General features: G+C 39.9%; 2 protein-coding genes across 5 annotated transcripts; one reads left to right on the forward strand and one right to left on the reverse strand.

Annotated features, from left to right (window-relative positions):
• Positions 1-99: 99 nt before the first annotated feature.
• Positions 100-8,605, reverse strand: itgb3bp (integrin subunit beta 3 binding protein). Of its 4 annotated transcripts, none has more exons than XR_009708526.1 (9): positions 8,506-8,605; positions 8,067-8,103; positions 6,061-6,148; positions 5,651-5,720; positions 5,066-5,144; positions 4,825-4,912; positions 4,520-4,576; positions 1,515-1,568; positions 100-1,204 (listed from the first exon to the last, which is right to left on the reverse strand). XR_009708526.1 is itself a non-coding variant. In XM_061238458.1 (9 exons), exons 1-8 carry the CDS (start codon positions 8,238-8,240, stop codon positions 1,516-1,518), a joined length of 474 nt encoding a protein of 157 aa, XP_061094442.1. In that variant the 5' UTR covers positions 8,241-8,383; the 3' UTR covers positions 100-1,204; position 1,515. The 4 variants fall into 4 exon arrangements, 2 of the variants coding, with proteins under 2 accessions (XP_061094442.1, XP_061094441.1); XR_009708527.1 differs by having other exon boundaries at positions 8,458-8,551; XM_061238458.1 differs by lacking the exon at positions 8,506-8,605 and adding an exon at positions 8,236-8,383 and having other exon boundaries at positions 6,061-6,145.
• Positions 8,360-24,795, forward strand: efcab7 (EF-hand calcium binding domain 7). The gene is made up of 13 exons (XM_061238453.1): positions 8,360-9,038; positions 9,374-9,585; positions 9,706-9,792; positions 10,095-10,290; positions 12,391-12,512; positions 14,334-14,475; positions 14,742-14,851; positions 16,429-16,586; positions 16,756-16,889; positions 17,928-18,076; positions 18,751-18,960; positions 21,959-22,066; positions 23,266-24,795. Exons 1-13 carry the CDS (start codon positions 8,924-8,926, stop codon positions 23,338-23,340), a joined length of 1,818 nt encoding a protein of 605 aa, XP_061094437.1. The 5' UTR covers positions 8,360-8,923; the 3' UTR covers positions 23,341-24,795.
• The last annotated feature ends 689 nt before the right edge of the window (positions 24,796-25,484 follow it).

Consider the following 25,484-nt stretch of genomic DNA (forward strand, 5'->3'; position numbering starts at 1 on the left):
TGTTCGAATTTGTTTTGTTCTGTAGCAAAACAAAGTTTAAATCTAAAATAATTTTCCAACCAGGAGGTGCACATGATTTTCAGAGTCATGTGCAATTAATGTCTTTCAAATAGTTTAATCATCATGAAGCCTTCACTACAGTAGCTAAATACAAGTCTACACAAAGGCCGCTGTCCATTAAAACAAAAGGCATTGATGGGCTCTAAAACAAAAATGATGTAAGATGACATATCCGAACATAATGTCATAAAGCTGAAATACCACAAAAAAAAAGGTACAAGCAATCTCTTTCCCCCCTCTCTTTGGGCGAGTTAATGACAGGCATTAAAAAAATCCATTACAACTATAAATGTTATCAGGTCACAGAGGGGCCGATGAGACTCCCACTAGGCCGCTCCCCAGAGTGTGCGTGGAGGCAGGACGCGGCCGGCCTGAGGGGCTTTAGCGGGATTGGGAGCAGGACGGAGCTGGCGTGCGGGGCGGGAGGGGACGGCTGCTGCTTCCTGTCAGTCAATCGCAGACCGCCGCTGAGCGTTTATCGCGGGCCTCGGCGTGACCCTTCAGGAAAGACCTTGGTCTTCAGCAGCTCGGCGCTCCCGTGTCACACGGCGAGGGAGGGGTGTGGGGGGGGCGCGGGACTGCTGAGGACTCTTTTCCCACCTCCGGAGGGGCCGTATAAAAACATTAGTTTTGTTTATGGGTGTATGTGCTTTGTCCTTCAGATGGCCTCCAAGGGTGATAAAGTGAGAGTTATACGATCCACCTTGGGCAGAAATAGGAAATGTTTTCTGCGCGACACCAGCTGTTGCGTAGGTCGGCGACCGCGGCCCTTTCGCAAGCGCTGCCAAATAAAGAGTCCCGGCTCCTGCGCCCGGCTGGGGCTCGCAGCCATTCACCGAGCCCGGTTTGGTGAGGTTTTACTTTGCGTCAGTCAAACAGGGACCGGGTGCCTGCTCAAAGAACATTATTTTCACAGCGACGCATTCGGGGGTTTATTCTAAAATCAACATTTGTCAGATGAGTGGCAAAGACCTCTCTCAATGTAAATAAGCTCAATGTAAATGTGTCGAAAGCCCATTCTCGTTTTGACGTTTGAGCGAGATGACTGACAGGTCGGCGTTCTAGACTCATCGTACGTCAGCTTCCGCGCTGCTGAAAAGCAGAACTATTCCATTTGCCGTCACGTAACGCGCTCGGCACGGACCTGTAAATAGAAAAGAGCGAATAACGTGAGTGGATCCCTCCCCCCCCGCCGTCCTCAGCCCTCAAATCAATAGAGAATAACACCTACATTCAATGACAGCAGGCTATTGCAAATCATTTACATGAACATCAAAACATCATCCGAATCTTCATTTCTCTGCTCACGGACTGTTGTCCTGGTTGTTTGGAGAGGCAGGTATGATTTAAATTCAGGATAACGGACTACATCTGAGGTGTAATTATGTGGCTGAAGCCCTGTGATGCATGTTATTTCTGGAAGTTGCTTGTGAGAACGGCAAAAGCAGAATCACCTTAGTTTAGGATCGATTTTAGGAATTCGTAGGAGCTGCCGGGCTTTGCAAAACCTGCAAAAGTCGATACTGAATTAAATGTCCATTGTGCAAAAAAATCACATAAAAATGAGTTCAACACCAAGTTCAATACACAGATTTTACCATTCACTTGCAATAAAAACACCTGATGTCAATCAATTGTTGGGCACACTTGATTTTAGGTCAAATGATATCACCTATGTAAAGTATCCCATAAACACGTCTATTAAATACAACTGCAATATTCGACGCAACACAAAAGCCTGTATTAAAGTGTGAGAATACCAGACACGGGGATATGAACTCTTGTTAGGAAAAGCAACAAGAGACTGGATCAAACCCCAGGGATGTCAGCTCACCACTGCAGCTCCTTATTTACAGACCTCTGCTTTAATTGTCATTGTGTGTTTAATCATAAAGGCTGGAATTCACACCAAATGAGAATCATCATTCTTTCAGCCCCACAGAATTGATGTGCCAGGTACACCTTATGCTGCCCATCCCTGTTGTGCAAAAAATCCCATCTGTTTTATTACATTTTTAAAGAATCTTTCTTTAATACAGCCTATTAAGGCTGCCATACAAATCTCTCACTACATGCTCTTATCCATTAGCTGATCAATTTTTATACTGCTGATCCATCCTCTTTCGCCTCATTTTGTCATCTAAAAATTCATATTATATAGGATTTTCTTATGGAAAAATTGCAATAAAATTTGTTACTGCCCAGCAGATGCGAGCCAGTCGGTACCTATACATGACTAAATGCTTCACAGAAAATAAAATTTGTTTCTGTAGTAAGCAGAACTGTTTAAATGTTATTTATTTTTATGCTCCTAAGAAAATATATTGTGAAGTGCTACATTGATTTAGAACATAACAATGTCTCTGTACGGCCTGGAGGTGGAAAATTTATGAAACCTTTGCACAACTCCTTTAATTGAATTTTCCAAATCTCTCACCACACACAAATAATCAATACCTTCTGCAGAGAAACTTGCTCAGAATTATTACAGTCTTTCTTTTCAATTTTGTGGTCATCAGCACATACTGGGAACCTGGGGATTTGTAATGCCTGGACAACCCTGGGAATTTATATCTACCCAAAGCCTGATTGCTCATGAAAAGTCACTTCTCAAGAATGCTTAGCGAAACTTTTGTTAACCTAAAAGAATGGCTCTAAGCGCTTCTTAACGCAGAGGCCATACTTTAAGATGGGGCCAGTGACTGGAGCTAGGTCTGGGAGGGGGACCTGGGGGGTGTCACGGAGGGTTTGCCTGAAAGTTAAAATATCCTTCTCAATTTACTCAGCTGTCTAGGACCAGGGGCACTCAATGGCCTCTGAAACACACTGTACCACCATTCACAGACCTACTTTCTGAACAGGTCAGGTAATGCTCAAGTCCGACAGCAATATTATTTTGGCCTTTTAAAATTCGACAAAATAAAACAAACACTGAAACGTGTGAAACATGTTTAAAATCCTTCTCTGTAGTAAATGCAACGTCAATTGGCAACACCACTCTCTGACGCTTTGATACATGCTGTGCAATGCAGCTGATCTCAAAAGAAAATATGGCCAATGACAACTCCACAACTTGGACAGGTTAAGAGTCCATAGTTATTTGGAATACCCAAATTCATTAATTAGATCAGAGTAAAGCTTTATTGAAATGATTCATCAAAATGAGTCCACATTTACATGAAAATATACATTAAATATTACAAGTAATGTATTTTTTATTTTATTTATATGGTGCCCTTCTCAAACCCAAGGGAACTTTACAGAGCAAAGAATGACAACAAAAAAAACTATCTTGCTTTAATCGACTGATCATGAGACCTTTTTCCAGGGTGTTCCGAACAAAATCTCTGCCCTTCATATACGGTCATGGAAAATACCAACAGAGAGCCCTGAGGCCTCTCACTGAATCAGGCTGATTCACTCCTCCATTTATTTAGCACATGAACTTTAAGCTCTTCCCAGCAACTCAAAACAAACATTTTACACTGTGTGAGCCAATGTCTCCACAACATGATAGGTTTGGATTACGACTATCTGTCCAAATTTCACGCTTTAACAAATACTGTACTGTTTCCTTACACAGCCTTGAATAACAGTTTGTTTACACTAAATGCGAGCCTCAAGGCAACAATAGCTTCATTCTCCCTTTCACTATTGACTTCTTATGTTATGAACTTTGTTGTTGTAAGTGGGATTATGCAAAATAGATGCATTTCATGGTTCACCATGTGATAAAAATGTGACATTCCACCCAGCCTAGCCACAAACTACATATATTTTAACGTTCTTGACTGTAACTAATTAGAACAATTTTGGACAACCCCCCATCTAAAAAACATACTGAAATTGTGACAATTCCTCCTTTCAGTTTTGACAACTCTCCATTGTGTGGTTGAATCACAAGTATCATTTTGCTTTGGGCATAATATGTGCCTGAAATAATCTAATTAATTCTGTCTGAACCAGTCAGACAAATGGGAGTTTATATAAAGAAAACAAAATGTTGTTTTTTCCAGAAAATCATATTTTTGTGAACACGTACACCCACTCTTAAAAACACACCGAAAGACACAAAGTCAAATGAATGTTGTTAAGATTTGCTCAATCACCACAACTGAAGACTTTACTCATCCCCATGTGACAATAGCCTCCAAGTCCCCGAGACCCTAAAATCAATCTGGTTCCATATTAAGTGGAACAAAAAATGTTTTCTTTCTTTCCCTCTTTTCAGGAAGCAAGGAAAAGTCACCATAACAGAAAATTCTAAGCAATATTATACAAGGCATTACTGATCTTGCAAGTATCTTGCAGAAACAATTATGATAGTGTAATTGTACAAGTATTATTTTAATTTGTTCAATCGGATAGTATATTTTCATAATCAAAAAATATAATACTTCACATTTGCGGTATATTTGTGGGGAGGGAAATGAAATTACGAAGCCAATAAACCACATACCTTGAAATCGGTAACAGCCAGCACCATTCCCCTTGAGATGCGCTTCCGCTTTGGCAACTGAAAAGACGTTTCATGAGGGGACAATGTGATTTAACCAAGGTGTAAAACACACAATAAAAGCATTAGGATACCACAATAATGGGAATGAAAAGGGCTTGACTATGAATTTCTACATGTTATACATGTAAGCACTGGGTATCACTATTCTTACCACTGTTCACCTTACTGTTTGTAATACACTTTAATATTCAGATACCAAGTCTTAAAGCTCTTTTGTAGTGCAATGTATCAGAGAAGCCACTCACCCAGCTCCCTATTTCTGCGCAGTTCAGTCTGCAGGTCAGCCGAGCCTCTGGAGAAGAACGCCTTCAGCTCACTACTGCCCTCTGTAGGCTTTATACAGCGACACCAATCACTTCACTCAAACCCCACAGAGTGGACATAGCCATTGCTGAGTCCTCCTTTACATTGGACTCACCAAGCATAACAGGTTTTAATGTGCAGGTAACCACATTAACTATATAGGTTAAAAAGGGACATACATACCATTACTTCTTCCAGTTGTCGTCTTGCCTTTTTAAATGCTTTCAAAGATCCTTCTATCTTAGATCGCAAGGCATGCAATCTACAAAAGATTTTTTTGAAACGCATCAGATCAAAACATTTACTAATGCAGTTGTTCACATTGTCTTCTACTACACCAACATATCAGCATTTTTAAATTAAATCCGGCTAGTTATAGTCTTTCAGTGAATTATACCCTCAAATGACTATCTGTCTTTTTCAAAGCTTGCTAAGATGGATTGAATTAAGCCATTATGATATGCTTTGGCGAGGAAAATTTCCTTTTTTTCTTTAACAAACCTTATTCAACTATTTTTAGAGCAATGTAAATCAGCCTAGATTTCCCCAATGATGAATACCACTCTTTCTACGTCTCCTGTCATTAAATACAGATTACTCATATTGTCTATCAGGCAACTGGAGCAACTAAAATATTCACTGACAAAGAGATCTTTTTTCCAGCATCTGTTGAGACCTCTTAAATGCCATGCACTTAAATATTTACCATGCTTTAATATAATCCCACTCCACGATCAATTACTAATATGCCAGTAGAGGGATACTTACTTTTCTGCATCTGTCTGGGGTTTTTGTGTTTTAGTGAGATTATCAGTCTTTCCTCTGGCTTTAAAATGACCTGTTGATAAAGTACTGAATGTCAGCAGACTGTAAAAATCAAGCTGAGCACAGATATTATTGATAATAAAGAATAAGAAATACTGCTGCTTAATCTAAAACAGGAGGCGTCCTGAGACTCCCAGGAGCTCATGACATGCCAAAGCAGTAAAACAGGAACGGTATACATACTTTATGAGGCCCCACATCAATAAATACATTTTCTCATATACTTGTATATTATTCGCTAAAATATAACCTCCCCCTTGCTTGCGGTTTTTGACAGTGTTAAAGAACACAAAAAGATAAATTCAGTAAATGTAAGTCTGCCAGAACTTTGTGCAGGGGGTGGGGCTAGTTACCTTTCGGAGATGGGGCAGGGCTCAACACGCCTGTACCAGTCAACGGAGAGTAGGTTCCCACTGGCACAGGTCTCTTTGCTGGTGTCTGCTGCACATAACAATTATTTTGTTTTAGATTTTATTACCACATTCGAATCCAGCCCTGGATGTTTATTTAACATCTACTGATTAGACGCTCTTTATAAATTTTTTCCACTATTAGATAAGAGGCAATTATGACACAATTGTATGATACAAAAACAGGTTTCTGTGTTGGTTGGAATTATTCAAAAGCTACTGAAAAACTAAGATTATGTATGAAAACACAAAAAAAAGAAAAATCATGCATAAAATATGCACATTATATAAACGTAGGCATACAGAATATACAGCACATGCCACCTTAATACTGTACATAAAATCTATAGGTTGATATCTAGCCCTTCATTTAAGATTCTTAAAATTGTGTTGCAAAATAAAAGTAATATAAAGAAAAATATAAAGAAAATATAAAGAAGCTAAGAATTTTTCACCATTCAGACTGCATCTGAAGTTGCAAAGCATTGAGACTTTAGCTCTTGTTGCATGCTAGCTAGTGAACAAATTCACCAAAAAATGGTGATGGGCAGTGCTATGAGTTAAACTCTCTTCTTGCTTCTTTCCTTATCTTTACAAGAATACCAAATACTTAATACACGTCCAATGTTCAATAGTCTAACTCGCAGGCTGTCCGTCTGGCAAGACAAATTTGCCTGCTAGACATGCAGCTTGCTACACGGTTAAGATAGTTAAGATTCTATATTAGCTTGTCTACTACTAACTTAACTAGCTATGGCATTCCATGCCAACTCAACCAGAGGCATTATCCACTCTCTCAGATTTTTCTTGGCAAGCTATACCAGGTATTTTCAGGTATGCAGAATTCATAAATGCTACTTATTATGGATCTAAATGTTCCCATTTGCCATGTGAACTGACAAAACTTAAACTGAGAAAGGGACCTTGACCAGAAATTATTGAGAGTTCAGGGTAGATGCTACAAGTGTAGCACCTTGTTTAATGTTGCTATTGCTGTACTGCAAACTCTTGGTACAAATCTTCCATGACTTGTAAAACACACTTGTGGTTTCATATCTCTCCACATGCTTTACCCTCCTCCAAATCGTGACTTTAATTCACAAAGTTTATGCCCAAGTAACACGGGGTGCTCTTAAAAATCAACAGATATTGTGGATTTATCGTGATGAGATCCACAAGAATCCAGTAAAATATTTGGACCTTTATGGATTATTGGCAGGTTTTTAAATTCCATATATCATTCATTCCATTATTGTCTGTGGTCTCTTTGGTAAGGTTATGAGCCATATATAACTGAAACACAATTTGTCTTCTATTTTTCATGATCTAGACTTAGGTTTAGAATAAAGTGAAGGGTGTACTACTATGTCACTAGCTCGAAGCAGGTGGGTTATTCAACTTGCATGTTGAATTTTTTTTATTGGAATTTAAACCAAATAAACCTCAATACAAATTGACTAAAAACACAAAGTGAACCATTTAATACACAACCTTCCATTAAGACAGAACTTTCTATGAATGACAGAATACTGCCCTAAATCCTTTTCACAATACCTGCTCCTGAGAGAGTCCGTAAAGATAGTGGCAAATGTTTGTTAACATAAGTTAAATTAAAAGCATTAACATTGCCTCTGAGAAGTGATGACATATAATTATAATCTTAGAAACCAACGTGGGGAGCAATCAAGAATTCACGGTACCCGAGAATCGAGTGCGCACACACAACTCGCGAATGTTCACACACAACTCGGCTTCAAGTTCTGTGCTACCGTTAGTTGGCTAAATGGCGCGAAACGAATGTTATTTTCTGAACTGCAATGCATTCCCGTTTTAAACAAACAGATAATAAATGATTGTTAGAAATAACTGTTGTCTTGGTTAAGGCCTTGGGTCTTGGGTCAACATTTCACTTGGGTAGCTAAGAAAGATTGCTAGGTTGATCAACTCACGTTTTCCTTGTCCTGTAAATGGAGTGCTCTTTTTACTCTGGAAGAAAAATGGCAGGCCTTTAGTGACACAAAATGTAGCTGATGTAACGTAACATTTAGCTCATTGTTAATAATTTAGTCTACGAACGTGTTAATTCAAATGACTAAATACAAAACATCAAACACTTACGGCATTTTTCTCTCTGAAACAAACCGAAGGCTAGCTATTTATGACAAGACAGCTGTTGCTGTTATCGAACTGAGTACAAAAGTGGCGCGGTACGGCGATATATTTTGTCCATCGGAAACACCAACGCCACTTACAGCTTTTGCCAGGATTTAACAAGTGGCCGTTGAATGTTTTTGTTTAATTCAAAACAACAAAAATAATACAACATTGTTATAAGCATACCATTGATTCTGCTCATTTGAGAAGATTATTTTACCAACGTTAACTAACCGAATTTCAAGGAGGAACTAAATTGCTTTTTCTTGTTCTGTCGGTCGTGGTGCGCACGTTTATTGTTTACACGGCAACGGGAACGCAGAACGTTGTGAACGTAGTTAGTGAGAAATCCTGCTGTCAGTATGCTGCATTATCTGATTGGAGCTCGATATCTTACTACTTTATCGACCTAGCTACCTCGGTTCATTATAGATGTTTATGGATTTTATTTAACGTTAGCCTTACATAATAATTCTGATTCGCTTTTGGTGTTATAAGTTAGCTAGTTACTCATAGCTAGCGACAAACTAGTCAGCTCTACAATTAGAGCTAATGTAAGCTGGCTAGATAGCTGACTGACAATCAGAGTTAGCTAACTAGCTAGCCAAAATATCCTTGTTCAGAATAATTTCATCTGTGGCATTGTCTAGTCATGCAGAAATCTCAGAGTACCGAAGAGATATTCTACATGAACTGCAGGGCTGCATACCTGGCGGTATTAAAATCCAGTTTAGCGAATATAACTTCAAAGGAGCAACTATGTCTGGGTAAGAAAATATGAAATAAAAAAACAGTAAATGTACATCGTAATGTAATAACATTATAATTTTGTTTGTTGTTTGCGTTGTATCTTCACGGTTTGAGAGTCCATCCAATCATATCCAAATATGTTTGTTACAAGTTTGTACACGTACAGCACATTCAATGTTAGCCTACTTTAATAAACAGTATATTGTTCAAACGTATTCCAGACGTTCGAGTTGACGATAAAGTCTCCATCTTCGGTTTAGTCACGTTCATAAATACATCCCTATCTGAGTCGGATCAGTATACAGTACAATAAAAGGTTTCCCTTAAGACTGAAGTATAGGATTTTATTCAGTCTTGCAGCAGGCTGGAAGAAACCCATCCAAGAAGACCCTGGGAAAGTACTGGACCCAAAGAACCACGAAACTCAACTTTGATGACTTTTGCGAAATTCTTAGAAAAGAGAAACCAACAGAAGAAAGCGCGCTGATGAAGGCCTTCAGCAAACTAGATATAAATGGCCACGGATATATTTTACACAATGACCTCTATAAAGTTCTCACTTCGGTGAGTAAAAACCGAATTTGCTGTTATAACTAGTACATGTCAACTGAGATGATGATTTGATTTTTTCCAGTAATAATTTCATTATAATGGAAGAATTTTCTTTCTGTATTTATTTCACAGAGAGGTGAAAAGATGAGTCCTGAAGAGGTTAATGAGTTTTATTCATTAGCTCAGTGCAATAAAGATGGGAGGTTAGACTATGCACAGGTGAGACTGAGATCTCTTGCATCTTTCTTCAGTTTGTTTTCTCATCACTTTTAAAAGACCACTGCAGAGTCCCAACAGCTAATGACATATAAAACTTAGCAACGAATGGTTGTCAGCAATAACAATAAACCACTAAGTGTGAATAGATAGGGACAAGATTTAGTGTGTTCTAACAAAATAAATGAAGGAAAGATGTGTATACTGTAGGTGTAGCTTTTGGAGGACACTTGCGTCATTGAACGTGTAGTGTACTTCACCTTACAGTACTGCACAACATAGTGACTTTACTGAGTGGTGTTCAGCTCTGTAGGCTGCTGGTGTCCACTGCCGAGCAGTGTCAGACTGCGGCCATTGAGAAGCTTGAGTCTGATGCCAAACTGAAGCAGCAGAATTTTGGCAATCAGACCGAGATCTCCCAAAAGGACTCCACACCACAGGCTGTTCCTCCATCACCCGAACTCCCCCCGAGAACAGAGCCAGACGCCACACCAAGGAAAGGTAAACCCCCTTCAGCACTGTTTTAAAGCCATGCATATGTTTGTTTAGGCATAGCTAGAAACATACTGTTGGCTTCACCAAGGGAATCAACAGTGGACATGATATTGATGTGATCTCAGTTTACTTTATATGGGACAGATTTCATGAACACAGATTAAGCTTAGTCCTGGACTAAATGGAAAATCTCCATTCAGAATGGAATTTAGTTTAGGACTAATCTGTGTCTAAACTTAGCCCCTTGAGTGATGGATATATATATTACTAATGCTCCTCTCAGAACGAATGATAAACTAAGGCCGGTCCGAATGAATGAAAATACGGCATTGAGAGCTGGGTGGATTTGTGTTGCTGAGGAGATGCCTTCAGCCAGGCAGTATAGAGAGTATGAAGTGAACAGGCTGTAGTTGTGTTGGTCAGTCTGTGCTCATGTTATTGATTGGGTGATCCTTGCAGTGGCTCAGGGGACCAAGAGGGATTAGAGAGCCATGTGAAGGAGAACTCTCAAATGAGGGTTGAAAAAACAAATTAGTTTCTAAATAGTGTCTGGATTATAACATTATTGTTCCTATTTGAAATATTGATTAATTCCTATTACATTTCACCACTGACACAGGCTTGTATGCCACATGTATTTGCACGCACCTTTTCTGTAAAGGTAAAGTGACTGCAAAGGTAAATCTGAATTTCTCCAAGCTACATTGAATGGCATTATTATGCTTTGTATTAAGCATCAACTAAATGAGAAATAGAGAAATCTAATTCATTGCAAATCTAATTTATCAATTTACAGAGCCCTCCATAATGTTTGGGACAAAGACCCATCATTTATTTATTTGCCTCTATACTCCACAATTTGGGATTTGTAATTTAAAAAATCACATGCTATTAAAGTTCACATTGTCAGATTTTAATAAAGCACATTTTAATACATTTTGGTTTCATCATGTAGAAATTACAGCAGTGTTTATACATAGTCCCCTTATTTCAGGGCACCATAATGTTTGGGACACAGCAATGTTATGTGAATGAAAGTAGTCCTGTTTAGTAGTTTGTTGCATATCCTTTGCATGCCATGACTTCCTGATGTCTCTGACCTATCAACATCATCAAAGTCTAGATATCTTATTTTCAGGTTGTCCTACAAGGGATACTAAAACTATTTTGAATGGATCTGGATGGGGGTGAGACTAGATTAATTTGTGAATAGTGCTGATACATTATGGAACACTTTTGTTGGCTAAATGGCTTTAAGTCATCAAGGGTCCAAGGTAAAATGGTTGTTCTCCTGAATATTTTTCCATTGAGTTCAATAGGAAAATTTCCCCAATACAATTTGCCTGTAGTTGGTAATTTTGGGAGATGTTTAGGAGGGAAGTAGGGTTGTGGGGCAATCCAGACCACACCCATACAATCCTGACATAGAGGATGTCAGAAGTTGTCAGAATGCTTATGTCTGACTTGAAATGTGTGTGATTATATTTATTTAGGCTACATTACTTTTAATATATATTTGGTGGATATATTTTAGTGGATACATCCTTCTGTGAAAATGTCTCGTTATTTCAAAAACGTCCAGCCACTTTAGAGTCACTTTAAATATCTGGATTGATTATCAGTATATCTATGAGCAGAGGTGTGTGAAAATAGCACAGACTAGGTTCTAATTTCTTACAAATTGTATTTGAGATTTCAGTGCTTCACCTCCTCACCTCTACACAAACCATCCAACCTTACAATTTCAATGCAGATGTGTGACTGTGTGACATGATTTATCATATGTGAATATGGTGCACTGCTGTTTGTCATATAGCCTAATCCCACACTCATTCTCTTCAGATGGAAGAGCTGTTTAACAATCAGCCAATTCATTACTGAATTGATCTTTTCTCATTTCAATTAGTTCTAGTGAGAAAGGCGTGGATTATAATGAATAGGAAGGCTCGTGATTGTGCCTTTGTAATTTAGCATGCTTCATTAATCAAAGGGTTGAACTAGGCTTCAGCTTCTTATAAATGTTTCCAGTGAAGCTCACCTTTTCCCCACTGCTCTCAGTTTGATGGTCAGTGTTTTTGTATTACGTGTTTCGCTGTTTCGATGCAGCAGAAAGCAGGTCGTCCTCACGCCCCTCTTCGGCTCGCAGTCGCCGAACGTCAGTGTCCACCAACATCACCATGGGAGCCAGCAGCAGCACCAAGAATCTGTCAGAGCCCAAGTCTCTTCAGGTACTACACACCATGAACAAATACGATGTTTCACTTTGCTTATACTATATGCAGTGTGCGGGAGGAGGCTTTTTGTATCAACAAATGCGAATGCCGTGTTTTTTAATAAAAATGTTCAATATTAAGTTAAAAGTCCATTCAGGCCTTGCATAGCTCTGGGGTTGCAAGGCCTGTTGGACCGAATTTACTCCAAGTCGATATGTATAGAGTGTTGATATTGATCTTCTTCCCTTTGTTTTCACTCTTTTTGACTTAACCTCTACTGGTTTTCTTACAGCGGGAAATAATGGGTGTACATGTCAAAGCGCGGAAATTGGAAAAGACCCAGAGTGGCATAAAGAATGTGCGCTATGAGATTACTTTTGAAAGTTCTTTTACCGCTGCCTGCACTGCGGCGACCCGAAGTGATAATTGGGAGTTGGGAATGGGTGGGTTATGTTTTTGAGGAAAGGAGCACCGCGGCTTTAAAAGCACAGTAAATCAGAGAGGGGGACGGAGGACGGTGACATGGCTCTGTATTAGACGTCTGGTCGGCCCATCTCTGAGGGACACTATTTCAGAGTCTTTAAAGTGGCCTTGCGCCTTGGGCAGTTTGCTTCATTTGATATTTGGTGTACAAACCACTGAAGTGTTATGGTTTGATATTTCACAACCTAACAGAATAACTCTGAGTAAATAGCTTTTGTAAAGAAATGTCATTTCCTGACACATTTATTTTATGTCTTTGTTTAACTTGGTGATTTATTGAACATCAAAAAAGATGTATAAAGCCATTCTGCACAATGAGGGTCTCAAATTTCTTATACTATTCTGTAACTACATTACCTGGAAAGAGTCTCCAATGGGTTAAAAACCAATCTCTCAAAATTTAAACAGGATATCAAATTTTATTACATTTTGCATCATTTTCAAATAAAGATTTTTTTCCCAAACAGACTTTGCTCTATAAAAAATCTAGTACAAATACAACATTTTGTGATATATGTAGTCATATACTGTATGTTTCTGTGAAACAGTCTCCCATAGTGATGTTAATCCATATATTTTAGAATTTCCTGGTAGAATACCTACATAAATCACAGAATGTACATTGGATTGTAAACGTATCACACATGGAATGGCACAGATATTATGGTATGGCTGCATGGCTTCCTTAATAACAGTAGCTTTTTAAAGTGTGTAATATACAAGATTTAAGACAGGTTTCACATACAGAGATTAAGGCTAATTCTGGACTAAAAGGAGTTTTGTACGGAGGATCTCTATTCAAAACTGAATTTAGAATCAGACTAGGCCTAATCTGTGTCTGTGAAACCAGCCCTAAATTTACACTGCAGGGTTCATCTTTTTCCCTTTCTGGATTGCCTTTGTTTCAGAATTTGCATTACTATTGTGCCATCTTGTGGTCATAGTGCCCTAGTGCAAGTCATAGATAAATAAATATTTTAAAAAAGAAAAATGCAACAATATGCATTTTGGGGGAATAATTGTGTACTTATTTTTGCATTTTTAAAATAATGACATACTGCACATCAAGTGGCAAGGGGATTCACATGTTTTTAATTGAATTTAAAATGTAATTAGTTTCAAATGCCATGTATCTCTAAAATCCATCATAGTTGATTCATCATTTTTTTGTTTGTAATCATAATGTTGATGTAATATCAGAACATTTATTTTAGTGTAATTATTACCATAACTTGGATCCAGGTTGTTTCAAGGAAAGTTCAAACTCTGCTAGCTGCCTTCCTACATAACTGTTCCCTAAAAATGAACAATTTATTGTTTGAAATTATTTCTGTTATCTTCTCCCTGCTGTAGGCTTGGCATCATATGAGCACTAAAGGTTGCTTCTTTTTGGAAGAGGATAGTGAGATCGTGTCTCTGCAATACCGACTCCACCTCCCCCAAACCAGCACAGTCTTCCTGACCATCCAGCCTCTCAACCTCAATCTGGAGGACGGTAAAGGCCCTTATTTACAATAATAATAATAATAATAATAATAGTGGTAGTACATTGAATTTATTATGCGGCTTACATTTAAAATAAAATCTGAAGGCACTACAGAAAAGGATTGACACAACTGCGCCAGAGAACGTAGTTAGCATCTGTCTTTTTCGAGGGAACTGACAACAGGCATTTATAAAGGCGCAGGGATATAAAGTTATTAACCATGGGTGCTTGTCCAGGGCTTTATCTGTTGTTGTTTTTGATCTGTATTTTTCCAGAAAGGCCCTCCTCTTGGATGGCAGTGGACACGGCTCTTTTCCTCGTGACTGCGAATAAGACAAAGGAAGACTTAAATCTGGTGTGCTTTACAGAGCACAGAGACAGAGAGGTCAGTGGATGTTCTCCTGTTTTGTTGTGACTTGCTGAGATCTGTCGGGCTGTTTTCCTGTTTGATTGAGTCTTCTATTTTTCATTTTGTCATACCATGCATTTCATTTCTTTACTGCATCAAGGAAATACATTTATCCAATGCAAGTTACTTTTAATTCTAAGCCTAACTATTCCTTGGTATTCCTGATATTTCACCATCAGCCCAGTTCCCTCAGTCTGTAAATGTACTTTGGAGGTTCCTTCTTTGTTCTGCACAGCCACACATTCCTGCTGCAGTGATAGTGTGTGTGTTTTCAGTTGCCTGTGTTTTCTGTTCCAATCAGACTTTGATGAAGAAGTTAAAATTGCAGTCACCAAAATAAAAGCACCATTACGCATTTTGAACAACAGAACAGTGACTACAAATGCACATTTGCAATATAAGTGATTTATATTTTTCTCAGCTCTCAGTACTTTTCTCAGCTCTCAGTACTCAGTACTCAGTAAAGCTCTCAGCTTTACACTGAAGAGCTTGTATGGTTACAGTTCTTTATTGTACTAAGGACATTGCCGATTGCGGGTGTACCTCAAGATTGAAATGGCTTTTCAGTTAAATTAATAAGCTGAATTAGTCATCAGTACTATTAGTTGACGGTAAGTACTTGGATTTGAAAATGGCTTCTTACTGGTGTGACAGGAATTTGGCTGATGTTACTGTTAAGGAATTTGTCAAGGAAGCTTCCTCTTCCGCTGATCACAATCAATATGTTTTTCAGTAATAAGGAAATAATTATAGGACTGGTTAAGCGGTGTTCGCATTAAAACAGGATTCTGTGATTTTATGCAGAAAAAAGAGCCAAATACAGAATAAATACACTGCATTTTTATAAACGCAGATATTTAAAATTTACAATGGCTGATGACCCGGACTTGAACCACAACAACTGTTCCTTTGAACCAATCATCTTTCGGTGTCTGACATTTGTATAGCTTTTTTTATCATAATATTTACACAGCCATTTACACAGCCACAGCAAGGTTCAAAGAGAAAGTGCTTAATTCGAATGAGAAGTCAAAATTGAGATGTCAGCTTAACTGTGCTGCACATCTGCCAAATGCCAATAATGTAAAATCAAAAAAAATAAAATAAATAAATAAATTTATTTAGCTGACACTTTTATCCAAAGCAACAATCCCCTTTTGAGCAATGCAGGGTTAAGGGCCTTCTTCAAGGGCTCAACAGCGGATCTTATTGTGGCTTGAGCCACCAACCTTCCGGGTCCGAGTAATGTACCTTAACAATTGGCTACAGGCTACAGGCATCTTTGTGCCTGTGTGTGCACGCACCTGTGTGTGTGTCCACCACACACTGCAGTTGTAAAGTGGCGTACATACCCTCAGTATGACTGGTCATTGTGTTGCTGACAGACTGTGATAACGCGGTCAGTAGTAATATGAAGGCAGGCAGCTTGAGTAACTCCACGGGTGCTGCCAAACCAGCGGCGCTGTCTGGAGAGTTTTTTGGCAGTGCACTGTGACATCAGCAGGGTTCTCTGTGACGGACAGCTTCTCTGTGCTGTTGTGTTTGATTGACAGAAGTTTGGCTGGAAGGGGGAGCTGAGTGCAGGCACCTACTACATAATGCCCTTCAGCACGGGCTGCAGGCTGAAGAGGAGCAGGGCTCCGGCGGCCAGGACCGCCCAACTGGTCTACAGGAGCGACGGCGGGGAGCTGGCACTCACCAAGGAGTTCAGGTAGGCCTGGTCCTTCAGGAGAGGACCCCCAGTACCCAGAGGCGGGAAGGTAAGCCCTCTGTGAGCTGGTGGAGCAATACCAACTGTTTTCTCAGTAGAATGAGGGTTTGGATGGGGGACAGTGGGACACAGTCTCCTGCATTGCCGTAGCTCCTCGTTTGTGCCACAGGGCGGCGCTGTCGGACATCTTCGAGGTCATCGACCTGGACGGAAACGGGCTGCTCAGCCTGGAGGAGTACAACTTCTTTGAGCAGAGGACGAGCGGGGAGAAGTGTGACGAGGACGCCTGGGCCGTCTGCAGAGGTGAGCCCTGCGGCCCGCAGCAGCCCCATCTCAGAGGGACAGACAGACAGATGGGCAGAGGGACGGACAGGCAGGCAGACAGACAGACAGGCAGGCAGGCAGAGGGACAAACAGGTGGACGGATGGACGGACAGACAGATGGGCAGAGAGACGGACAGACAGACAGATGGGCAGCCAGGCAGGCAGACAGACAGACAGACAGGCAGGCACTGGTAGAGGGAAAGACAGACAGAGAGGCAGGCAGGCAGGCAGGCAGAGGGACAGACAGGCAGGCAGGTAGGCAGAGGGACAGACAGACAGACAGGCAGGTAGGCAGAGGGACAGACAGACAGGCAGGCAGGTAGGCAGAGGGACAGACAGACAGACAGGCAGGCAGGTAGGCAGAGGGACAGACAGACAGACAGACAGACAGACAGGCAGGCACTGGTAGAGGGAAAGACAGACAGACAGGCAGGCAGAGGGACAGACAGGCAGGCAGGTAGGCAGAGGGACAGACAGCCAGACAGGCAGGTAGGCAGAGGGACAGACAGACAGATAGGCAGGCAGGCAGAGGGACAGACAGACAGGCAGGTAGGCAGAGGGACAGACAGATAGGCAGGCAGACAGGCAGAGATACAGGCAGGCAAGCAGGCAGGCAGAGGGACAGACAGGCAGGCAGGCAGAGGGACAGACAGACAGGCAGGCAGAGGGACAGACAGACAGGCAGGCAGAGGCACAGATGGGGAGTTAGTGTCAGAGAACAGGGCGACGAGAGTCATTTGCTAACTTTCGCAGGAGTCTTGCTTTCAGACTGCTTTTTATCGGTGATGAATGTGCCGACGTGCTGTCTGCCGGTGAAATCATGTTATTTAAATTCTGGCCCCGCACAGCTGTCCTGCATGCTAAAGCGCGCAGCCATTGCTTTAAATGCGACAGAACGCACAGTACAGTCACAGCGAGCATCCTGAGTAAGAGTCTGCGAAGAACAGATGTGCGCCCGAGGGCGTCCATTATTATTGTACAATATTTCACTTGAACTTTTTATCTGCTGCTCTGCAGAGAACTTTGACACCAAAAAGAACGAGCTGACGAGACAGGGCTTCATGGAGCTGAACCTCATGGAGGCCAACGACCGCGAGGGGGACCCTGCAGACCTGTGGGTCACCCTGGAGTCCATGGGCTACAACAGAGCCCTGGAGATGGTGGAGGTAAAATGGCTGTGCTGAAACATGATGCAAAAAAATGCATCATGATGCAAACGTCACAACACAACTGCATCCATGTGACGTGTTCATTTTGCAAATCGTTAATTTACAAGGCAAACTATAAACGCATTTCTTAACTCTGAAAGTTTATTTAAATATTCTGTCGAGTGTCTGTGGGGTGGGGGGAATCTAATGGTCACATTCACCTTGCAGCTAATCGCATTGTATCGTGATTAATCATTATTAATTGTATGTTGTTATTCTATTCTTCTTCTTTTTTCATTATTTTCTGTAAACTTTTGTTCAATTTGCATGTATGACACTTTCCTTTCCAAATATTGTTTAATTTATGTCAAATGTTTGTATAAATCAGTATTTATGTAAGACGTTGTCCCCTGAAGTGGGGACATATCGTGTCATATCGTGATCCACTCATATCGTTACACTCCTAGTAAATAACGCAGCTCACCCCAGCGGGTAATGGCGACAGTGTCAGTGCTTGAAGGTTGCATCAGCTAATCGGGGGTGTTCAGTGCACGTGAGGTCATTGTAAGTGTTTTATTATTGCTACTTAAACTAACGTGTATGCGTCTTTACTAAGACCAGTGCAGGAAAGCGGTATTCGTGTGGACAGACAGACTGTAGGCTCACTGTATTGTGTGTGTTTCTCACCGCAGGCCTGCCCATTCCTCATTGACATTTACTCCGAGAATACCCAGCCCACCGTCCAGCCAATTAGCCTGGAGTCCAGCACTAAGATCCTGAACACAGCCCTGCAGAAATCGGTTATGTCCAAAGGGGAGGCTAAGACCATCAGAGGCCACGACAATGTCATTATCTACACCAACAAAAGTGAGGCCAGGATTTCCTCTGTCATCGCCAACAAGGTATGGCCTCCTCATGATCATCCACTGCTCCACCGTAAGAACAATGCCATGTCAGGAAATAGATAATAATCCATTAAGTTCATTAATACGGAAAAAGGACATTAGGTGGCACACATGTTCAGTTAGAATGGATTGCTAGGGGTGTGCAGGGGAGCTCTTACTCACACTCACAGTTCCATCTGTACTTGTTGATGTAATATTAATAGGAATAATTTTACTGAGATGGCTCAGGCAGCTGGAAGTTGGTGCAGGGAAACTTGAAGTATGATTAAAATGTACTCTGGATGATTTGCAGTTTGAAGAACTATTTTAGTATGATTGAAAGTGTTCCGAGTTCATGTTTGCAGAAGTTAAACAAAAATAGAAATATGACAAATTAAATAATGCAACGCTCAAATGGCTCCATCGTATTTTAAATTGGTCAGGAAGTCATTTGAGGGGCACAGAATTGGTGCAATTTCTCATCAGACTTCTATAAGATATTTTGCTTTAGACATTATGTATGTGCTGCTAAAGCATTACAAATATTTGGATTTACAATTAATATTGAAGAAAAAATAACAGTAGGCTGGAAAGAGACAGGTCAATGGGAAATTCTAAAGTATAAGGCATCTTATTTGAAGAAATTTGAATGTAATAATTGTAATGCTATTTGTAGTCAGCATAAAGATATGGCCTTAGGATCCTTATTTATACTTTTTTGTGGTTATCCAGTATTTCAATTGCAGTACTTCCATTGTAAATATTTCGCTGTTGGACTATTCATTGGCATCGTGGAAAGTTAACATATCATTGAAAAGGGTTGCAGATCATGTCTTGCTGGTTGCCAGAGAATGTCCTAGCTTGACTGCTACTCACTGCCACAATACAGTGTAAACTGTCACTGTTGATTTTCAGTGCCTGAAGTGAAGATAGCAGTACACAGGTATTTTATTCAGGCGGGTAAAGTACAACTCTCAATATGACCTGAAACACACTAAAAAAAACCTGCACTGCTGGATGGCTCACTCTGCTAAGGCATCATACTGTTGTGCATGGACGAGACTCACAGCCTTGGCTTGAATGCCGGTGGCAGTGCCAACTGTGGCCAGTAGCTCCATAGAGTGAAGTGCAGTTGACAATTGCATTGCTGAGGCTATGGGAGATTGCAGTTGGATAGTGGTCTGCATTTCATCACTGGTCTATCTCCCACTTCCTCTGAAAACAAGCAGCTGGCAATACCACATGGTTCAAAAAACCCATACTCTACTGTATCAGCAGTGAGAACCCTGACTGTCCTTACTCTCCTGAATCAGCAGTGAGAGCCCTAGCTGTCCTTACTCTCCTGAATCTGCTGTGAGAACCCTAGCTGTCCTTAGTCTCCTGAATCAGCAGTGAGAACCCTGACTGTCCTTACTCTCCTGAATCAGCAGTGAGGTTTGCGCATATATGCGACTGCAGTTGCAAATGTTTTGCCATTCCAAAACATTGGGGTGGGAATTGGACATGCTCAGCCCCATGTTGTGCCAAATTAAACAAAAAAAACCAAGAGAAATTGAGCTTTGCACCTAATAGAAGCTTACCTATAATAAGCTATGGGGTCCCCAGCGATTCACCTCTTTGAGCAAACCAGAACCATAAAGCAAGTATTATGTGTTTATGAAAAAGCCAAAGGAGAGTACAGTTGCACTTATAAGAGACTATAAACACCACCACGCTAGTTGTGCTGAGAAACAACATTTCGTAAACAAACAAACCATACATGAGCGGAGAGGTGTGTCTCTAGGATACAGAAATAATACAGAGATTCAGTAGTGCATTCCACCACTCTGCATTAGGGTCAAGAAAAACAAGGAAATAAAACCGATATAGCCAGTATAATATATTATCAGGTAGGAAGAGAGATTGTAAGAAGAGCAAAGCATAAGGAAAATAGTAGAACAGTTATCATGGCAATAAGCAAGAAGAGGAGAACCTAATTAAGAACCTAATTAGGAGATTTAGGAAAAAAGAGGCTGGTCAGCCGAAGCTATAAAGAACTGTTAGCTGTAGAGAAGGAATAAAAATCTATCTAAATCTGTAAAGCTGAGATGTACTGTAAATTAAAGGAAAAATGTGCAAAAACCCTCAGCAAGGCGCTGTTAGGAAGGAACCACGTCCTGAAGTACATTTGAAAAACCTGCAACCATTAGTCTGAAAAGAAGAGATTTTTTGAGAGTAGAACAGAACAGTGAGGAGTCTTTAGATTATTTTATAACAGACAGGGACAGAAAGAGAAAGTGCTTCCATTTGAGGTCTGCAGCGGGGAATGAGAGAGTGTGAAGAAATTAGTTGAGACTTGGAGAGCTTTAAGGTCACCCATAGTGGGGTCTTAAAGAGGAAGAAGGAAATCTGAGAATCAGCTGAGGAATGCTGTAACTCTTCATCACCTGAGGCGACGTGAGGGGCGGACGGCCAGTGGGAAACTGCGATGAAACATGGAGTTTAGAAAGAAAATGGGAGTGGGGTTAAAACATACGTACAGTATGAAAAGTATCCAGGTAATGAAGTCAGTAAGACAGACGGGCTGAACAGGTAGAGAGAAAAGTGCATTACAGTTGTACGAGCTGTTGAGCTTAGTGACAGTAAATCCCATTAGGAGATAATCAAGTCGAGAACGCTGCAAGTTGGGGATGGACAGCTCCCTCAAAATATTTATACAGTGGTCAACCATCTCAAAATAAGAACATGCAAAATAAGTGTTTTATAATACTTTATGTTTATATAATGCATGAAAGCAATCATGACACATTCCCTTTTTCACGTCCCTTTTTTATGCAATTATTCTGACCTGAGTAGTCAACACTACGACTTGCATTTCAATGATCTGCTGTGTTTACAGTGACTGAAGTGCATGTGTTGTGTGCTTGAATATAAAGTGACTGCACTGAAATAGAGGCTTACACTTGGATATTGGCATTTGTGTTGAAGCTCATTTGTAATATTTGTGGTTTCCTCTCTTTGCTCCTTCTTATTGCAGTCTAGCCACAAAGTGACTGTGCATGTGAACAATGAGCAGAGTAAGAACTGCACCAGCAGTAGAGGCATGAATGTGTTCGCTGTAGAAGTCCCTGCAAGAACCAAAATGGTAAGAAACGTTGCCACATGTATACTGCGGCAAGAATCCATTGCTGACTATTTTATGATTTCCTTGAATTTCCATATATGCATGCAGAATTAAAAAAATGGGTAACTCACCATTAATCCCAAACTCTTTACTGAAAAGGCGCTGATGTTGATGAATTATTGTAGAACGAAAGCAGATAAAAGTTTAAATGGAGTTAAATACATGTGTTTATTAAATCTTTTTTGTTAATTTGTTCACCCCAATTGTTTCATGTTCAAGTTGAAGCACCCAGTTTTAGTTGTAGCCCACTTCCACTGTTACATCATCCTCTGTTGTCATTGGGTAAAGCACCAACTAACACACTCCACAGTCTGCCTGTGTTTGAAACTTCACTGTGTAGCCATCGTGCCAAAAGGCAAAGCTTTTTGCTCAAATGGTGTAGGCAGTATTTCAGGAATCAGTTCTTTGTGATATAATTGCTCATTTGCATTTTAAGATAATATTGGAATTCCAGTATGAAATTGCGGTTTGGTGTGAAAGAAACATCGTTTCGTAAATGCTATGAGACATGTCTCTGACAACACCAGTGCAGGGCAACACCATAGCAGTTCTGGTCCCATCCCAAATGGATTCTGTTGTTGTTACTCTACTGCCACCAAATTTCAATGTTTGGATTAGCAATTCGGTCAGTATTTCAGTTAACATTCTGTTGTAACATTTAACAGACTAATGGCATAGCATTTCACATGAAAGTTTAAGAAATTATTGTAAAAAACATATTGTATGTAATTCAAGCCCAAAAGAAAAGTTCAGGGAGGTATTGATTCACTGTGAGCTGGCAGCCTGCCGGTGTGGTTGGCTGGAGTACTGTTATTCACGCTCCATTTCTCCTCTAAGGAGAACTCTGGAGCTCACTGAAAGAAAAGGAAAAGTTCTCACTTCTCACAGTCAGTCTCTCCAGGCCTGCACTGGAACAACTAGGTCGTTTAAAGTCCCCTCACACCTATATGTCTTTTTCTGTTTGGCTAATAGCTTCAGAGAAATATATGTATGAATAAATCCCCAACTTTGTTTTAGTTTAATTTTCCAAACCTTTTGTTTTCTTTTTATTTTAAAGCAGACAAACTCAACCTGCAGAAATGAATATTGTATCAACTACTGCTGTTGTATTTTTGTTAATTTATATTATCTACTATAACCATTGTCTGATGCTTCTTTAGGTGTGCCAACATGTTGTCCCAATCAACGAAAAACAGGAGTGGACCTACCACTGTGTTGAAAGCATTGTGCCTTAAATCCCGGACACTACACTGATGGCTTTTTCCAAGCAAGGTGCATTTAGCCCGGAATGTTCTGCTCATGTGCTAATCAGTTGTCTTTTTTGAACCAACTTTTATCTCAGATTCTTGTTGTTCTACCAATGCAGAACAAACAATCACAGTCATATTCGGACGTGTGCCTTATTGGTGCAGCGTACTCTTTCAGTTCCAGAGTTCACAGACAAGCATGCACTCTCCACTAAAGTATAATAACTATGTCTGCCAGCCAACACATATTTTCACTCTGCAGTCCTCCAACTGAAGTTCAATCATTGCATCAGAGCAGTACGCATTATGCACAGATGGTACAGGCAGACTTCACAGAGGACTGACGATTGGCATAAGACCGGGACAATCCTGATACTCTCACTGTCTGGGGAATGCAACCTCCAATTATGCACAGCAAGGTGCCCCACAATTTGAATACTCATTTATGCAATTTATGTCAACAATATATAACACAAATAGCAGTTAATAAACAGTTTCATTGTGGCATTCTTGATATTTGACACAATTTATATTACGTAGGGTAAAAGTTAACTTTCTGCTTATTTAAAGTAAAATAAATAGGACATGCTACAGTAATAGTTTATTTAAATGTGATTGTCGTGAGTCACTCAGTTAACATTGTTTCTCCACAAGTCTATATATCACGTTCCTTCATTTGAAATAAATATCTTGATATGTAATATAATACTTCAATACATTAAGCTATATCTGTCAAGTGTCCAATGTGTTTTTTTTAAGCTCATCTTCATTAAATATAATTTTGTAAAATAATTCCCTGGTCCAGCAATTACTTGGTTAGTCAGGCAACTGTACTTACAAATGTGTTAATGATATCTTTCCATTTTGTTTCCCTGTTTGTTTCATAAATAGACCGAATGCTTATAGCAGATTGTTTGGATATGATTTTTGAATAACATTTGTCAGTGGTGTTCTGTATTAATGTAACAGGAGCTTTGACTAACTGTGAGGAAACTTATCAGCACAATTTTTAGTCTGCAAATTGTGTTTAAGCTTCTGGATTTAAGGTGGAGTGTGTGTTGTATGTACCTGCTGACCTCACTCTCTGAGTTTCTTACACTTACAGTAGACACACTCTGGGCCAGTTGGCAGTGTAGCACATTCCTCAGCATTACCCATAGGTCTAAAATTTATACACCCTTGGCCTTTAATGCCGGGGGTAGACTTGACCTTCTATTTATATCATTCGGGCAATTATTTTGCACTTTGACTTTCTCTACTGTAACTGTAGAACAGGCCTGCTAAATGTCACATGGTAAGTGAGAAGAGGCCCAACTCATTTGCTGTGCTCTTTTTACTTTTCTCCAAAAACCTTTGAAAATGTTTCATATTATTTTTAAGTCAGCCTTGTTGCAATCATCATAAGCTGTAAATCAGTGATTTAATAAAGATTACCAATATAAACAGTTATAAAACTTTTCTGTACATCTCAAAGATCAACTGCTGCTTTTGATAGTGCTCAAACAGCACGTGGTGCAATAGTCAAACAAAGATTTGACCAAGTACTCTGGCTTTCACAACAGCATTGCTAGAGACGATAATTGTGAGTCTAATTGTAAAATGTTCTGTACAATTGACAGTGTCTTTGGAATGCTTTGGATGTTGCATGCATGCATAGACTAATAACCCAAACAGGCCCACAACATAGTCAGTTTAAGTACCAAGCAGCTTGTCACTACACAGAAAAGCTCAATAGGTTGGAAAATAATGATGTAAACAGTTACAAGGAAACATTTGTTAAAATGTTTATTGAAAATTCAAATATTGAATTTTCTATTCTGTCAACACATATGTAGGAAGCATTTCTTTTTAAACTACAGAGGGAAGAGACAATAAAATGTTGCCTAGTATTGAAAGCTATATTTTTAATTATCTCGTTTCTTGTCAGTTTATTGTGAATTGCTTATGCCTGTATTTTTTTTCTTATGCACAATAGCATTTTGTGTCATGAAAGACACGGATATAAATACGAGCCTTTCATCTTCTTTTGCTAATGTCATAGTTAGCCTATGTCGAGGATTCTGGTTATAAAAGCCTTTGTGTGAGCTGAGAAAGTGTACCGTCCCTTTAAATACTAAAGTAGGCGTTACCCT

This window comes from Conger conger, chromosome 4, assembly GCF_963514075.1.
Source record: "Conger conger chromosome 4, fConCon1.1, whole genome shotgun sequence".
Classification (NCBI taxonomy): Eukaryota; Metazoa; Chordata; class Actinopteri; order Anguilliformes; family Congridae; genus Conger; species Conger conger.

Bases quoted from the DNA above. Each gene is read 5' to 3' on its own strand.
- itgb3bp (XM_061238457.1), bottom strand. The intron at 5,721-6,060 runs GTAACTAGCCCC...CTTTATCAACAG, and splicing joins CCCTGCCCCATCTCCGAAAG to GTCATTTTAAAGCCAGAGGA. The intron at 1,569-4,519 runs GTATGTGGTTTA...CGACTTTTGCAG, and splicing joins TGGCTGTTACCGATTTCAAG to GTTTTGCAAAGCCCGGCAGC.
- efcab7 (XM_061238453.1), top strand. From the start codon at position 8,924: ATGCAGAAATCTCAGAGTACCGAAGAGATATTCTACATGAACTGCAGG. The intron at 10,291-12,390 runs GTAAACCCCCTT...GTTTCGATGCAG, and splicing joins AGACGCCACACCAAGGAAAG to CAGAAAGCAGGTCGTCCTCA. The intron at 18,077-18,750 runs GTAAAATGGCTG...TTCTCACCGCAG, and splicing joins GAGCCCTGGAGATGGTGGAG to GCCTGCCCATTCCTCATTGA.